The following is a 17176-nucleotide window of genomic DNA, read 5'->3' as shown; positions in this document are numbered from 1 at the left end:
CATGCACAAATGCAATATAATGTGTAATATAGTGGATTATTGAGTTGTAAACATTAAAATCCTGTCTATTGGTTTTTGTACTTTCCAGACTAAAAAGTGATCAGGGAAAAGAATGGAATCTAGCTTTTATTTAGTGGAAATCATGCTATTTTGGACACATAGAGTGAAAGCCTTTTTGTGACTTACAAATGCACAGTTAAAAATGAGTGAATTTGGACAGATTTCCTTTAGAGGAAACATGAGGAGTCAGGGATTAAACCTACTTTTTTTTTTTTTTTTTTTAATAATAATAGAGATTATATTGAAGGTCCGGGATCAAGACTGCGACCAGGTAATCTTGTGCTTGCAACAAAATCAAACATTAACTTAAATTAAACCTAACAAATTACAAGTTTTTAAACCTTATTGTCCTGTTCCAGATAAAAAGTCCACTCTTTTGTTTCTTCAGCTTTACTGCCAATTGATCTACTCTTGAGAGTGCCTCCACTCATGTACAGGGCCCGCACTAAGAAAACAGAGGAGCTGTTCGTGATGGGGTGGCAGTCTTATAGTCTTCCAGTTGTAGTTTTTTGCGATATGAACAATCATGATATTATCTAATAATTATATTTTTAAATGTTAGAAAAGAAGATAATTACATTTCAGATACAAGTATGTTACCTGAAATATTCTTAATGATTTTTTTTTAAAAATATGAATTTCAACAGTAAATTAGTAAGACCTCATTTTCATGGTCATTATCCTGGCAAAACTTCTGCTGAATGCAATGGGAATTTCTCCTATGAAAGGAATATTTCATAAAGCCCTTTTAAATCATCTTATATTTGTACATCATCATTGATGAAACAAGTTTTCTGTTTGAGATACTTTTCTTTCTCACTGAAAATCTTCACATAGCAGTAAGCTGCTAAGTTGTGATTTCAGAATGCATAGACTGAATTGAATAATATTTGAAAGAAAAGTTTTTGAGCAGTTGAAATATTGATTTTAATTAAAAAAGTACTTTTTGTCTATACTGACTTCTATTTCACAGCTTTTTGATACAAAAATGTATTAGGAATTTTAATTATGCACTACAAATCAAAATTTGCTGTCCACTTTTGGCAGTTTTCAATGCTGTTTACTGAAGCGTGCCATTGTAATACCAATACACAGTTTAAGCCCACTATCCAGCCATAATATATCAAAGCTGTAATGATCTTCAGACAAACACTTTAGCCTTTGTTAATATTTTCAGCCCTGTGGATAATTTGAGCAAATCTGTTATCTTTTGTTAGTAATATTTTCCTTTTGGGTAAAACTCGTAAAAGTTTTGATCAAGTCCTCAGCAGCCAATTCACACACATGTGTTCTCATCTTCCAAATAATTATATACTTCTGTATTAAAAAAAAAAAAGATTAAAAAAAATTGTGGAGTGGTCTGGAGTATATGGACTTTACGGAAACTCCTGCTGTTCCTAGCTGCACGTTGGGTCTCCAGCTATCTTTGAAGCATGTAGACATTACAAGTAGGCATTACATCTGGTCCTCCTAGACTGCTAAGTCATATTGTTGCTGTCATACTAGAAAAGAGAGAAAGCTCTATACACTGAGTAACAGGGAAATCCATATTATTTCCTACTCAGTCCTTCCTGTTTGCTGATATTCTAAGCATATTTTTATTCAGAAAAAAATAATCTGAGAAGACCCACAAAAGAAAAGACACTCATTTATTTGCCTTTGTTTTGTAATACAAGTCATTGACAGCAAAGGAGAATTGAAACACCACAGAACAGGGAAAGATAACAGTGAAAAAGGTAACATGTCAAGGAAGTAAAGTTTTTATTGGTGTCCTAACAAAAGCTGAAGATTCTTGTGTTGTAACAGCAAGACATCACTATTTATTTTGAGATTGAATATAGCAGTGTTGAAACAGTTGATAGAGAAGTGAAAATGAGGCAAAAAAAGCGAAATAAAAGTAGTTCTTCTCGTGGCATATAATAGAGTATTATAGCATGGCTTCCACTGTCACCTTGAGCAGAAAGACCAACCTAAATTATTCATTAAGTGGCTCAGGGGAAATGCTAACTTCTTTTCCTCTTATTGATTATTAAGAGGAGACTTAGGGGAAAAAATGTTAAACTGAATTTCACTTGCCTCTCCCAATCCATCTGCCAAAAGACATTGCTACAAAAAATTCGACAATAGCAATGATGTCATTATCTTCCTGATCCTACTATAAATGTGTCTCTCCATGATAGAGAATGACATTTTCTGTATCTCTTTATTTTCTTTAAGAGCTCAGCTCAGATCTGGTTGGTCCCTAGACACTTCAGTTTGTGAATGGCTCTATTTTGCTTGTTAAAATAGCCAGCACAGAAATTCAACTGGAAAAAAAAATGATAACAGTTCAGTTGTGGACTAATAAATTTTAGTATTTGAATTTCGTCTCTCTCAGTAGAATTTTCATTCTTGATACCAGCTCACTTTGCAAAAAAAAAAAAAAAAAAAGTTTAGGTGGATGTAAATCTGTACATAAGTCTTTATGGTCCTCAGGGTATTTCTGTGTGAGGAAATTTTAGAATATGGAGCTAAATTAGCCTCTGAAGTGTAGTTTAGAGATAACTGTATTTAAGAGAGATACAGGGCTACTGGCTGAAGTTCAATACTTGGACCTAAGCTCTTTGCTTAGCTTCCAGGTCTAATACTCAACTTGGAAGGATAATTTTGCTAACTAATGTTCTTTAGTGATACACTAAGTGTTTTATAGTGGTAGTCTGCTGATAAGCTTTTATTTAGTCTCTGGGTATGACTTAAATACACCAGATTAAAAATCATAAATAACAATTTACCAGATAAAAATTCAAGTATCCAATTTTGTTTTGGCTCTGTACTCTTTCTCAGCAAGCAAAGCATGATAGATGAGCACTATGTAAATAAGAATCAAGTTGTTCTGTTTGTTTTGTTAATTTTAAAATCTGAATGATACTTTGTAAATCTGCAGAGATTGTAGAATGTATAATATTTACCTCTATGTCCTAATTCTATTAAATTACCTAAAGCTTCATTAGCAGTATTTCTCTTTTAATTCTTATGAATGAAATTTAAATTATGCCATGAAACACAAATAAATTCTATGCCTTTTTTGATTCACTAGGTAAGTTCATAATGCTCTTTAGTTAACAGAATATAGTCAGCTTTTTTACTAAGATAAGAAAAATTCATCTTTCCTGCTCCTTGCCATGAAAACTAATTCACACTTATCTAAATAAAATCAACAATAATATAATAAAAATGATATGAGGAAGCCTAAATATTTGAAATAATGTAATATTCTTAATTCTAAAGTCATATTTTTATTTTTAATTTCAACCGAGTCTGTTCTTCAGAGTTTATACTACAAAATGTAGTGCCATTGTCATTGGGTATGATGGATGCTTTTTAGCAAAGATCGCATTTGGATACCCAATTAAATAGTTAAGCACTAGACTATAAGCCTGCATGTGCACTATTTGTGACTTCATGTATGTATAACTACTGTGTGTGTTGTTAGGTAGTAGCTAAAGGAAATGTTTAAAATACAATGTGTTTGAAAAAAAAAAGATTTTTTTAATCTCTGTTTTAGAAGAAAATATTAGAAATAACTTATAGCAATGTTTTCTCAAAGTGCAAGTCCTTTCTTATAATGGATCCCCAACTTCATGAACTCTTCTTAGTAATTAGTCACTAAATATTTTATCTTCTGATCTGTCTACTTGAAATGTTAATGCTTAGGGAAATGGTATGGAGATGTATTAAGAAACACAACACTTTTCAAAAATGATAAAATATTCAATTTCTACATTTGTTAGTCTTTTCTTTTTCTTCAAAATGAGCAACTTTATCTCTCATATAATATGGCAGGGACGATAAAATTTTAATTATATGTCGTGTGTATATAATGTCCATAGCTCGTAATTGCATGCATATGTACATGAGAATTGAAACTGTGTTAATATTTTCTGGTTTGCATAACCTTATTTCGTGGTTTGCTTAATCTCATGCATTTTTGTATCAATATAAACTAGCTTTGCATTTAGAAGTTTTTAAAACCCACTTTTCCCTTATATTCACAGGTCAACACTACTACTTTTGTGGAATTTACAAGCAAAAGCAATACACAGTCTGTAATACAGAGCAGTTGTCTGTATTCTTTCCTTTGCGGGGGGAGGAATTTTTACAGCATAATGCTTTGCTGAGCATTGATGTTCTTTTATTCTAAACATGAAAAATGCCATTTACTTGCTTTATGATGGTATCATTTTGATCATGGAGAGTGCTGGTAACAGGTCCTTTCAAGCAGTCTCTATCAATATGTCCTTTAGATAGAGTGATATCTGGTGGGGAGGAATTTATGACAAGGAACAGAAACACTAATTTTCTGATGCCAAGTAAAGAAGACCCAAGAGAGTCATAGCTTCTTTGGCATTTTCTTGAGGTTTCTCTCAAAACATACTCTTGTTAGATGCTGGAAACAAAAATTAGCTGTGATAAAGCAACACGCATCACTGTAAGGCAACGTGAAAAACAGTTTTAAGGAAATTCTTCTCCAAATGGTCCACATCAGCCATTGTACTGTAATTCTCAGGGTAAAAAGAAAATAAATTTCATAACATCAAAATATATTAAAAATGAATGTCCTGTGTGTTAGTCTATGTAAAGGAAGTCAGTTAAAATAACAAACTTTGGTTTATCATATCTTTACATTTCCTTTTGAATAAATGTGGGAAAACGTTTATTAGTGAGGTATGTTAATACTACTTCTCTCTTAGAGTAACTTAGAAGTGAAGAAAAGAAAGGGATTTTCTTTTGAAACCCATTGTCAATTACATTGTCTAATCTTTTAAGTTTTTAGATTATCCTTTTTTTTGTTCCCAACAGTATTGGAAGAACAAGTGATGCATTAAAACTTGGTATTTACATCTACAGGTTTTAAACTGTGTACACTATTAATATATTAAAACAACAAAATAAGCTGTCCTCCTGATTTTACTGTTGTCATCTACAGCTTCGGCAGGAATTGCTGTATCGCAACGGAAGGTGCGTCAGATCAGTGACCCTGTTCAGCAGATTCTTATTCAGCTGCACAAAATTATCTTCATCACTCAAGTATGCATTACTGTTGCTTCTGACATTTTATACTTTTTAGTTATTTGCTGTTGTCAAAATGATGGTACTGCAAAGTGTTGCTAATTTAGTCACTGTTCTTTAAAAACAACAGAACTTGACATTTTTGCAGATGGCAGGATGCTTTAAAAATACATCATTTAAATAAAGACTAACCTTGAATATTAGTGTGTGGAGGATGGCAATAATTGAGTCATATGAAAAAAATTAATTGGCTCACCTTAGAAAAATGGATTGTACAGTAAATTATTTTTACAACGTTCTGTCATGCCAGCAACAGGAATATTTTAAGTGACTTAATATCATATACTGACATGGAGAGTACATAAAATGCTTTCCTCTGTAGCAATAATTTTAAAGTAACTTCTAAGTAATAATTTTTATTATCAATAAATAGTAATACCTTCTTGGGATTTCTAGTGCAATAGTTCAAACCCTGAATATGTTAAATATTTTGAAATGTCAGATCTTTTTCAAACGATAAGACTTATTTTAAAATTAAGTTCAATTGTTTCATAGTAAAAGAGAGTTAAAGTTATTTCATGCTGATTCCAAAGCAAAAATGGAGATGATATAAATCTGCATTGAACTTTCAACTTAAAATATGATGGAAAACTTTTTATTTGACAGAAAGATGACTGCAATTCAGTCACTTGCAAAATTTGCTGTTATTAAATAAAAATCTATTTATTTTCCAAAATCAAGTGTTTATATTTGGAAAGTGGTGTTAATCACCTCAGGGGATTGCAGGTTGCTGAGCCAAATTTGTATGTTTTTGTTTAGAAGAGAACAGCGTAACTGAACTTGGGTGTATCTTGCATGTTGTTGTAGTCTTTTTTTTTTATCTGTCAAGCTTATCAAAACAGGTAATATGGGAAATAAATTATCAGGGACAAAGAAAACAAATGTTATTTAAACTAATCAGAATTGACTAAATTTATTGTGAGAATGATCTCTTTCACCTGCTAACAGAAATGAGGCAGTTTGTCTTTACATGCTCTATGAAGAGTATGTCAAAGGTGCTCATTACTGAACCTCCCCCCTCTATTGAAGAAGTGGCCTAGTAATTAATGCAAGTTATCATAATATGGATGCCTGATAACTGAGAACTAACCAACTCAGAGGCTTGTTTGGAGTTGACCACTGAAGCACTGGTAAAAACTTTGATGGTTTCACTGTCAGTTGGTTTCAGAATGGGAAGGCAGAGAAACCGGGATCCATACCTGTACTTGTTCACTCTGTACTATGTGCTTCTCTTGTACTTGTTTATATTCTTACAAATATAAGGTAAAATATTTTTTATAATGGGTAGCTTTTTTTTTTGTAAAACTCTTGTTACATATTTCAGTTGACAATTGTAAACTGAAGTTTACAAGGGAGAGTTCTTGCTTGTTAGTTCTTGGCTGCCAGCAGCCTTCCCAATCCAGTTTCCATGGGAACAAGTGTTGGAGTGATCTCTGGAAAACAATGTAACAGAAAGCTTTTAAAAAAGCATTATGTAAATCCCTGGATTTTTTTTTTAACTGATCTGATGTCTGATTTCGTTAAAATGAAAGCTAAAATTGAACACTAGTGCCTGCAGCAACTCCAAGCTGCTCATGCAGTAGACTTGTCCTTTACCACCTTTGCTTCAGAGTATCCCAGTATGGTACATTAGCTGCACACAGTTCATTGCAGTGGCATGTATAGAGTCTTTCGCAGGTCTTTTCTCAGGCGTCTTTTTTTTTTAAACTCATTTATAGGCCAAGTAACATTCAAGACCTGACTTAAAGCATATGTGTAAGGCCTTATCTACATGAAAAGAGAGTAGTATCTGTCTGTAACAAAAACCGTGTGCTACCAGCTGTCTGATGAAGTCTTTTATGCTTAAGATATAACCTTGATCCGTGGTTTGCCAGAGCAAATCAAGACTCCTGTGAGGCCAGTATAGCTGTTCTAGATTTATAGCCGTCTAAGAACAGTACTTTGTTCCAATGGGAAAAAAAGTCTTTATAATGTGTACTGTGACAGTATTTGAATGTGAATCATTAGTGGTCAGACGTTCCTTGAGTAGTCAAAAAGCTTCCTGAATTCAATGGAGTGGCACATTGTGAATTTACATCAGTGATGTGATTATAAACTCTATACTAAATGGTAGAAAATCACAGTTTTATAAACGCTGTCTCTAGGCATAAGCCACTATAGAGAAACAGCATAGGAGATCCTTCCAAAAGGGGTGTACATACTGTAGAATTGTTATCAGACTGGGCTGGTGTCATTGCAGTTACCAACAGCTGAAGCTTTACATTTACTGGTGGAGCATAAGAATGATTTAAAAATCTCTAAGAGCAAAGGAAGAGACCTCCTTTGAACTGTCTATTGAAGATTTTAAAATACAATAAAGTATGATTTGTGCTTTTCTTTTGTAACTATAATTGAAATATATGTACTTTTTCAATCAAAAAAATACAGGAGAAGGTACACAAAATCAGTTTTGCTTTATAGACAAGTTTCCTCCCAGAGGAAACTTCTAGCAGAAGAGACATTCTGAATTGTATTAAGATGTACATAAGGACCTTAAAGGAGCATGTTGAAGCAATGAGGAGGATTCATATTGATTTGTACACACACTGAATGAAGGTCTAAGCTTCTTAAAGATCCATTAATTTCATCTGGAGTGACTCATTATAGCCAATATGAAATCTAGTCCAATGTTTTATGGGTTTCATCTGTAGAAAAATGTCCCAAATCCTGGCACTTTGATCAGGAAGGCAAATCTAGTATTAGCTGTCTTAGGTTTATTATAATGATCTTTGCCTTCAAGGCAAAGGGAGACAGTTATACGATATGCCAAACCTAACAGAATGGGCAAACTAAGGACTATTATCATAATATGCTCTTAAATCAAATCTCGTACTGGTGTTTATTACCATGCTATTAAACATCAATGTTTCCTTTTGCAATGGAGCTACTTTTTTCAATAATGGTACTGCTGATTACATCATCTTTATGGGAAGTGTAACTGAGTGTTGAAAACATTTGTTTCTTTGTCTTGTATAGCTTCCTCCAGCTTTGCAATGCAACTTGAAAAGGAGAATCATTGAGAGATTCAAGAAGTCCCTCTTCAGTCAGCAGAGCAATCCTTGTAATCTGAAATCAGAAATGAAAAAGGTGTAGTACACCAATTACTTTGTATCTTTTTCTATTTAAATTATGCTATTGATATTAATGTCGCAAAAATATAAGTGTATGAGTCCATTTTTAAAAGGAAATATTTATAAATGTTCCCTAGCCATCCTTTATTTGGAAATATGGAGGCTTCTTAAGTAAGCAGTTTCTACAGATTGGTTTCAAGTTTGTGTTTGATAATTAGAACGTGTTTTGTAAATGGAAAGGACCTGCTAGCTGCTATTAATCAAAACCAGACTTCATCTCATCAGAGCTCAGAAAGAGAAGAGGAAGCTCTTCTTAATTTGCTATTAGTTTCCCAATATTATTCATGTTTTGGAATCTATTCCTACTAAAACAATGAATTTTAAGAAAGCACTGTCCCAGAGTGACTTGAATATAGCATACCTTGTCCCATTGTTGCATAGTATGTGTTTAGTTTAGTGTCATCAGTTTAAAAATACTGCAGATTTGCAAGAATGACATGACTGAAGAACCATGCCTGCGTGTGTCCCAATAACCTGCTGGGCGCTTTCCAACAGAGAAAGACCTAACAACTAATATCAGAGTTTCTAAATGTTCCTTCAAAGTCTTCTGAGAAAATTGTAGTCAGCAGAGGATCTGAAAATTACATCCTTGACATCTGTATACTGTGGGAGACTGTGAAGCTAAGATATTTCATTTTTTAGTTGATGACAAAGCGGTTATTACGTATGTTACTAAATGTATCTAAAATTTGATGACAGAGATAATTTCTTATCACTCACATAATTCCCCTATGTAATCTAATTTGATTGTCACCTCCTTGCACTCAATTGTGGAATCTTTGAAGTCATTGTTTGCTATGGAATGGACTGACCTCAAATGCTAAATCCTTCCTGTACTTTTGTAGTAATTAATCTGAGATGCTTAAGCTCCATGAAAGGTGGCTACTTAGTGTTTACATTGGTTTACATTGGTAGCACATTTGACAGATAGTTAAAGATGCCTTTCTGAGCCGTTGGTTTCAGGCCAATTTGCTGTCCTGTAGGTCAAAACAATTCCTACATTTTAGCTATAACATTAAATCTAAGGAAATATTTGCTAATGGTGTATTGAGTTGATGTTTTCACAAAAGAATGCCCCAAAATATGGTAAGAAAAAAGGAAGTGTGTATTAAAAAATTAACATAATTTTGAAATGACCAGAAATAAAGGAATCTATTTATTTATAAATTTATAAGTGTTATCAATTGTAAAATTGTGTTAGCTTCAAAACTTGTATTCAAACCTGGAGAAAAGGGGACACATACGCTATTTAAAAAGTAAATTGAAAGTGTTTGAAATGCTGAATGCAATCCTGGCCATTTCTACCTGGAAGGAAATAGGTACAGAAACTGTTAATAGAAAGCACCAACAAAAAGCACAGTTAGGAGGGTGGAGAATTGACAAGCATCAGTGAATAAATGGTACATATTTTACCAAAATCACCACCAGAAATACATTGGGTAACGTGGTTATCATTTGGAGGTAATAAGAAGAACCTAAATAGAGAAAATCATTAGATTGAACTATTTCAGCAGGTGTTATAAGGTTGTGCAATTTCTGCAAATAAAATTTTAAAGTCATGGTTTATTAACTATGCTGAATTAGAAAGCTTTATTAGAATAACAGGTAAAAAGATCTCTCCAGTGCCCAGTGGTGGAGTAAAGGTCTTCTGACAACAGATATTCTTCTGTTTCTTTTACGGTGGGAGTGTTAACATGCTGCAGAAATGCATAACTGGAATTTCTCTCCTGCCTGCAAAGACATTTTCATGTCAGAGTTGTTACCAGTGGATATTTTCAAAACGAGATGTTTTTAAGTTTAATGCCAGTATCCTTGTTCACTTAATCAAGTAGCTCAACTGACTTTCAGATTTCTGAAGTGCTGGGGGGAATTATAGCACTTGAATATGAAGTAACAATTTCACTTGAAGCCCTGGTTTTGAAAACCAGAGTCACTGGCTATTTCTCTCCTAGGTTCAAGGGAATACACCTCCCTGTTTATCTTTACATGAATGTATAGTTTATGACATTTTATTCAGATAGTTTAAAGAACTCAATACTTTATACTAAGTGGAGATTGGCAGCTTGCAGATTTCAGTCAGTGTTTCTGGAGAGAAGAATGTAGGACATTCATAATTGTTTTCACTACTTTTTCATTAATCTAAAAAGTATTGAAAACTCCTTTGATTTTGATTGCACTGAGAAACATAGGAAAGTGTAAACTACCTCATAGAAGTCTGAAATTTTGGCAACAGGAAGGATGGAAATTTCAGATGTTCTTTGCTTTTTTCTTCCCCAGTTGCTGCAAGGCTCTCCTGAACTGATTGAGCCCAGCTTCTTCACAACAGATTGGCATGTGGCACTTCCCTCTTCAAGTGGAAATATGTTGCTTCCAAATGATAGAAAAGGTACAGAAAGCAAAAAGACCTTTGTAGTGGCATACGTATTTCTAATAAAGTGTATAGTATCAAAGCAGAAAGACTTGCTGCTCTAAGATCTTCTCTAAAAACAGTGAAGTTATGTCGACTTTCATTATTGTTTGGTTTTTTTTTTGGTTGGTTGGTTTTTGTTTTGTTTAATTCCTGGTAAAATATGCAGTTTACCACTGATGGAACATTCTACTAATTTAAGAGAGTATACTTTGGAATGGCAAAGAAATTTGAAAGATGCAAGTAACACATGGTTCATCCATGCAAATCAATAGAAATGTTTGCAACTGAAAATGTCCTACTTAGGATTTACCTGTCCTTACATGTGATTTTTAGACAAACTCTGTTTAAACCTTATATTGTTCTTCTGTCATGTTTCAAACCGTTATAGTGGAATTATTTAGTTACCTTGCTAGATCAAGCCCTACAAACTCGAGGAGGGAAATACTATGTGCTATACCACATCTATATAATGTAAAGCGTATATATATACTTTAGAAAACGAATAGTGTCAAATATACTTTGAATTAGTGATACTCAGCGCGACAAATCATGAATACCATCTTTACTTGCAGCCTACCCTCACCGGCATCATCCAGGGTGGGGAACCACATTTCCTAGTTCAGAAATTTGTTTCATCGTATGTCTCTTTGTGCAATGGGCATAAGGGAAATGTGCAGCCTGTATTTTGGTCTTTGTGCCATTTCCATTCTTCTAAATACAGGAAAAGCTATGTTACAGTCCATGGACTAGAGGACATAATAACATTAAAAATTGTGGTACCAGAAAGAAGGGTGAGAAACTTTGGTTTTTCTGGCCTTTGTGTTGAAACTAGAATATCTGTTCCACAGCATATTACAAAAGCCAAAAATAATACTAGGTGTCAAGGATTATGTTTAAGTAGGGTATGAGTCCCTAACAATAACTCTAAATATGAGCTTTATTTTGTTTCTGGAGACAACAATGCAATTTGTTCAGATGCTCAGTATCTGTAATTTTTGAATCTCTTAACCTGCAAATAATACTTTTGTGCTCACAAATTGCTGCTAGCTGTGTACCCTTTCCACTAAAAATTGCAAGTGAGGAAGAATAAGAAAATTGCCTTGCTATGTTCTGTTACATTAAGTATTTAAAGTATTTTCCATCAGTTAGAACTTTTCCGTAATATAATAACATCGTGTGCCTCAAATGTTCACATCATGCCATAAGATGCCTCCTCCCTTTGCAGAGCGTCATTGTGGTCAGTGGAATAACCTCCTGATAATCAAGCATCTCTCTTGTCATTATATTTGTAGTGGAATTGCTAAGAAACTGATGAAGGAGCATAAACCCCAAATTCATTAGCGTAATGTTGCTTGCCTTTTACTTTAAGGTATTGTTGGCACTTCTGACATAGCAGAAGGGATGACATATGAACAGTTGCAGGTAAGCTATAAATACACTTGTATGTAGTAATTTATTACTTTTAATAAAGATAATGTACTGAAATGAATTTCTTTTATCTTGTAGACTCTAATTGAAGAGGTTCTAGAGGAAAGTGGTTATTACAATTTCTCTTCTAACAGGTGAGTCTGTTCAATTTAAAAATAAAAAGTTAATTATGATGTGCTAAAACCAAATGTATCATCTCCCTGTTTATGTGATTGCAATTTCTCCTCAAACTTAGTGCAGTACATGGTTTATTATTATACATGGATGCCTGGACTGAAAAAAAATGCACGTGTGGCATATTAGCTAATCTAAGCAGAGTTTTTTGGCCATATCTGTTTTCTTCACTCAGATGATAGAGTGGTACAAGTTTGGCAGCAATTTCCTCACATTTTTCCCCATCTAAAACAACAGCTGAACAAAAGTTTCATTCAAATAGAAGTATATTTTATCATAATACTCTACCATTACAGGGTTGAAAGGATGTAGCTGACATTTTTAGTAAAATGTTTGAGTACAGCACAACAATAAGTGGTTATTGAGCACAAAAGTGTAAGGGATGAAAAAAAAATTCAACGATCTTTGAAACTAGGCAAATGCCTTGTCCTGGAGATGATATATTTTTCTGCAGAAAACCTTCAAGGATGGCAAGAAAGAAAATATATTAAAAGTATTATTGTAGTCCACAATATAAGTTTAGCATTTCTCATTCTTTTTGCCTGCTAACTTTAGCAACTTTATTTATCATCTCAGATATTCTTTAGTGCAAAAAAAGTTCACTACTTCCATCAGTTAAGGCTGTTCCTTGTCTTTGCAGTAATCAACATTTTGAAGCCTAGGAGACTACAGTTAGTTTTTCTAAGACAAATAAACAAACGTACACCCACCCCAACACTCCAAATACAGATATTAAGAGGTTTTAATAATGTATAATTCTTGGTGCCTCAGTGGTATTTTTCAGTTATTTATTATTTCTATAAACTTTTCTGTATGGATTGAAAAGCTTCAAATGTTAGTCTGAATATTTTTATAGGCTACTCATTAAATTGGAATTCCAGTTTACAAGTGTCTTGCAGCTGCCAGCTGTAAGTTTTGAAAAATCATGATTCAGCACTCCCAAAATAAAATAATAATTCGCTCTTTAAACCTTCCGGGTATACTTGAATCATGTTTACAAATTGCTTTTTGCAGCCATGAGGTCTAACAAATTTGTTTATTAGTGGTTTTGAGTAATTTGAATTTTTGTCCTAATCACAAACTCCCAAGATTTGATGCTGTAGAAAAAATATCACACAACTTGTAAAACAAAATTAAAAAAAGGGCTCTTATTTTTAACATCAACATCTAGCAAGTATTATTATAAATGTATAAATGTGTGGTGGTTGTATAGGCATTTATCTCACAGACTGGCAAAAAGCATCTTACTGCAATTAACGGTAATGAAGCAGATGTGTGCTGAATACGGACTTGAGTATTTTATGCAAACTGCTATAAAAATAAGATATCTATTAAGGAAATAATAAAATCATAGAATATCTCAAGTTGAAGGGACCCAGAAGGATCATCGAATCCAACTCCCTGCTCCTCACACGACTAACTAAAACTAAACCTAAGAGCATTGTCCAGACGCTCCTTGAACTCTGACAGGCTTGGTGCCATGACACCTCTCCTGGGGAGCCTGTTCCAGTGACCAACCACCCTCAGTGAAGAACTTTTTCCCAATGTCCAATCTGAACTTGTGCATCTGAACTGGTGCATCTTCATCCCATTTCCTTGTGTCCTATTGCTGTAGATGTAATTCCTGAAACATAAAGGGTGCTTAAGATGATTGCAGGCAAATATGCGAGTACTTTCAACAGGTAGAACACAGGAATGCCACAGAGATGCACATGAGACTAACAGCAGTAAAACAATTAACGTTCTGTTTTTCCTGATTTATTCAGGACTACTTATTTTTCTTCTGTGCTGGAATTCCCTAGAGATTAGTTGTTCTGTAGAATCTTAAGTTATTTTTAAACAATTTTGGGAATTTTATTTTAGAGGAGACATAAGATAATGTTATTCATAGTCACATAGGATGACAGTGTAGTATAAGGTGTTTTTCTTTACGCTATGTTTATCCTACAGAAGTAAACGGGGGAAAAACAGCAAGCAGTACATTTCCACACATACATAAAGTCTGGAGAAGGCTAGTGAATGCTCAGCCTCCTTCTTCACATTGGTGGATGTGCTATATATTTGATTTTCCCAGGAGCACAGGAAAATTGGAAGTCACATTGTGTTTCCTCTGAGTCACGCGACTTCTTCAGCAGTGCTTATAATATGTTATCCACAGTCTGTGCTGATTTGTGCTTTATTCATGGGACCTGCAGCAAAGACAAAATTGATTTTGGAGTGGGTGAAAGTAATGGAGTGAAATCTCCTTATGGATATGAATCTCCTTAGAAGTTTAGAAGTATGTTGTTGAGATTTGATTTTATTTTTTTCTTCTTGCTTAGAATTGTTAAGATGTGCATGTAACAGCTCTTGTAGACTTTGACCCACTCCACTGCATGTACATCACTCTAGTCCTGGCTCTAGTTGACAGCTACAAAATAGACATACTGCAAGCCAATTGTTAATCTGTCACCAGCAACAATACATGCCCTTGGTTTTTCACTGTGCTTTTGAATCCTATTACCTGCTGGGTAGACCATGCTTTGGCCTTGGCTGTCAAAAACATGTCTCTATTTCCAGAGGACTTGCCATGTTTTCTAAAGTATGCTCTGCTCAATGTCATTCAGAACTTAAGCATTTTTTTTTCCTTCTCACACTCTCTCCAGATAGCCAAACAGTCCAGTTTTGATAGTTGTCCAGTACTGAATTATTCATTTGGCTAGCAGACGTGCATCATTAGGTTTTGTCTCAAACTCTCCGAACAGCTTCGCAAGCTAGAAGAACAAATCAGTCTTATCAGTGTCCACCACTATGTTTTTATTCCACCGTGCAGAATTTGGTTTGCAGCCCTCAGAGCAACATCCTGTCAGCAATTCTTGCCTGAAACTGTTTTGAGTCTTGCTCTACTTCATCTCTTTTATACACAGTGGAACATTTCAGAAGCAACTGTAAATTTTCCAGCAAAAACTCAGTACATCCTGCGGCTTTCCTGGGATCCCTTTCTTAGAAAAGTGTTCATGGAAAAGCTTTGGAAAAAAGTACTAGAATTAATGAATACCTGTATCTTGTTTGCTTTAGCAACATGTAGGGCAATACACCTATTTTTTTAACTTTCTTAATTAATTTTAAAAGCTTTTAGTTTAGATTTAAGTTTTTCAGTTTCTAAGATGGGAAGTTATAATAGTGCAGCATGTGTGGGCCTTTTACAATGGAAGCAGAAAGATAGTGTTTCTAGCAGGAAACAAATTGCTCTCCCTGCCTAAAATGTTTCTAGCTCTTCTAATAGAAGTGTGAAAAAAGAACTCTAAAGGCTCACAAGTCCTCAGAAGGCACATCAGAACACCACAAACTTGATTTGTGAAGTTGCAAATTTTTAAAGATATTTATTGATTTTAGGGCCAAATTTCTTTGATTTCTGACCAAGTTAACCTGAGAGTATCAGTTCCATATGTTGTAAGCCTACAGGATGGATTCTGCTTTGGAACAAAGAATTCCACAGCTGCTCTGCAGCAACATGGGACATGTGTCTATTGCCAAAAGCACTACTAAATGCAGAATAAACAGCTAGAGTGCACATGGTGCAATAATGCAAACTTGTGCCTCGTCATGGAGCACACTTCATAGAGAAAACATTCTGAAAATATTTTTTCCTTATTTTCTATTTTTGAGGGATTTGAGTGCACTGTCTTTCTCATCACTGTCGCCCCTTGCTGTGCCCCCAAAATTCCAGGAACATATGATGGGAAACCAAACCTTAAGTGAGATGATGACATGGAAGTTGTAGTTGGATGAATAAGCTGTGTAAACAGTTAAAAATTATTCAGGCAACTTTATTGGGGGATGAGAGAAACATTAATTCTTTAGAAAGTGAGACAGCTTCATAAGAAAAATGTCATGCTTTTTTTCCCCCCTCTATTTTCATTATAATAGTAATTACTATCTCAATACCAGTCATTTCATGGGGATTAATGGCCAGCTGAGGATAATGACCCTCAGCTTTATCTTGAATAATCAACTTGTGCCCATTTATCACTAATCTCCTAAAATTACTCAGCACTCCAATTGTATTACTTATTTATACTGAAATTTGGTAAACATGCATAAAAAAAACCCCCTATAAAAATTATTCTGCTCACATCCATTGTGCCACTCTTGCTTTTTTTTTCTCATTCTGATTTAATATTATACTGCACAAGAAGCAAGCTCCTTGTTGTTCGTGAGCTTATTTAAGAATAGGACAATGAATACTGACTTCACATTTTCATTGTGCTTTTTTGTATTGAAGTAGACATGTAATACCCAAATTGATGCAAAAATCTGTTTTTAATAAATTGTATTGAGACTTAATCCAAGCAGAACCTCAGTTGTATGAAAAAAGATTTGTTCTAAATAAACAAAAGTAGGAATGGTTAGAGACAGGAGTTGTGTTCAGCTGAGTGCTGTAGCTCTGTAGCCCCAGCAGGCAGCTCAGCACCACACAGCCACTCGCTCACTTCCCCTCAGTGGCGTAGAGGAGAGAATTGGAAGGGTAAAAGTGAGAAAGCTCATGGCTTGAGATGAAGACAGTTTACTAGGTAAAGCAAACACTGTGCATGCAGGCAAAGTGAAATAAGGAGTTCATTCGCTGCTTCCCACCAGCAGGCAGATGCTTAGCCGTTTCCAGGAAAGCAGGCCTTCATCATGCCTGCCTAATGGTTACTTAGGAAGACAAGTGCCATAACTCCAAACATCCCCCCCTGCCCCCTTCCTTCTTCTTTGTCCCAGCTTTTATTGCTGAGCGTGGTGTCATATGGTATGGAACACCCTTTTGGTCAGTTGGGGTCAGCTGTCCCAACTGTGTCCCTCC

At 34.5% G+C, this 17176-nt stretch overlaps 1 protein-coding gene across 1 annotated transcript in view; it reads left to right on the top strand.

Moving 5' to 3' along the window:
* NEK10 (NIMA related kinase 10) overlaps positions 1–12315 on the top strand; it is an 88227-nt gene extending 75912 nt beyond the window's left edge. The window contains exons 29-34 of the mRNA XM_086741576.1: positions 294–331; positions 4994–5127; positions 8185–8295; positions 10617–10725; positions 12119–12171; positions 12256–12315. Of these exons, the coding sequence (XP_086597702.1) occupies positions 294–331; positions 4994–5127; positions 8185–8295; positions 10617–10725; positions 12119–12171; positions 12256–12315 (505 nt within the window). The remainder of the gene's footprint in view (positions 1–293; positions 332–4993; positions 5128–8184; positions 8296–10616; positions 10726–12118; positions 12172–12255) is intronic.
* The last annotated feature ends 4861 nt before the right edge of the window (positions 12316–17176 follow it).

This window comes from Chlamydotis macqueenii, chromosome 2 (assembly GCF_036417535.1).
Source record: "Chlamydotis macqueenii isolate bChlMac1 chromosome 2, bChlMac1.mat, whole genome shotgun sequence".
NCBI classification, from domain to species: Eukaryota; Metazoa; Chordata; class Aves; order Otidiformes; family Otididae; genus Chlamydotis; species Chlamydotis macqueenii.
Note: the sequence above shows the minus strand (reverse complement) of the source record. Positions and strands in the feature narration are given on the sequence as shown.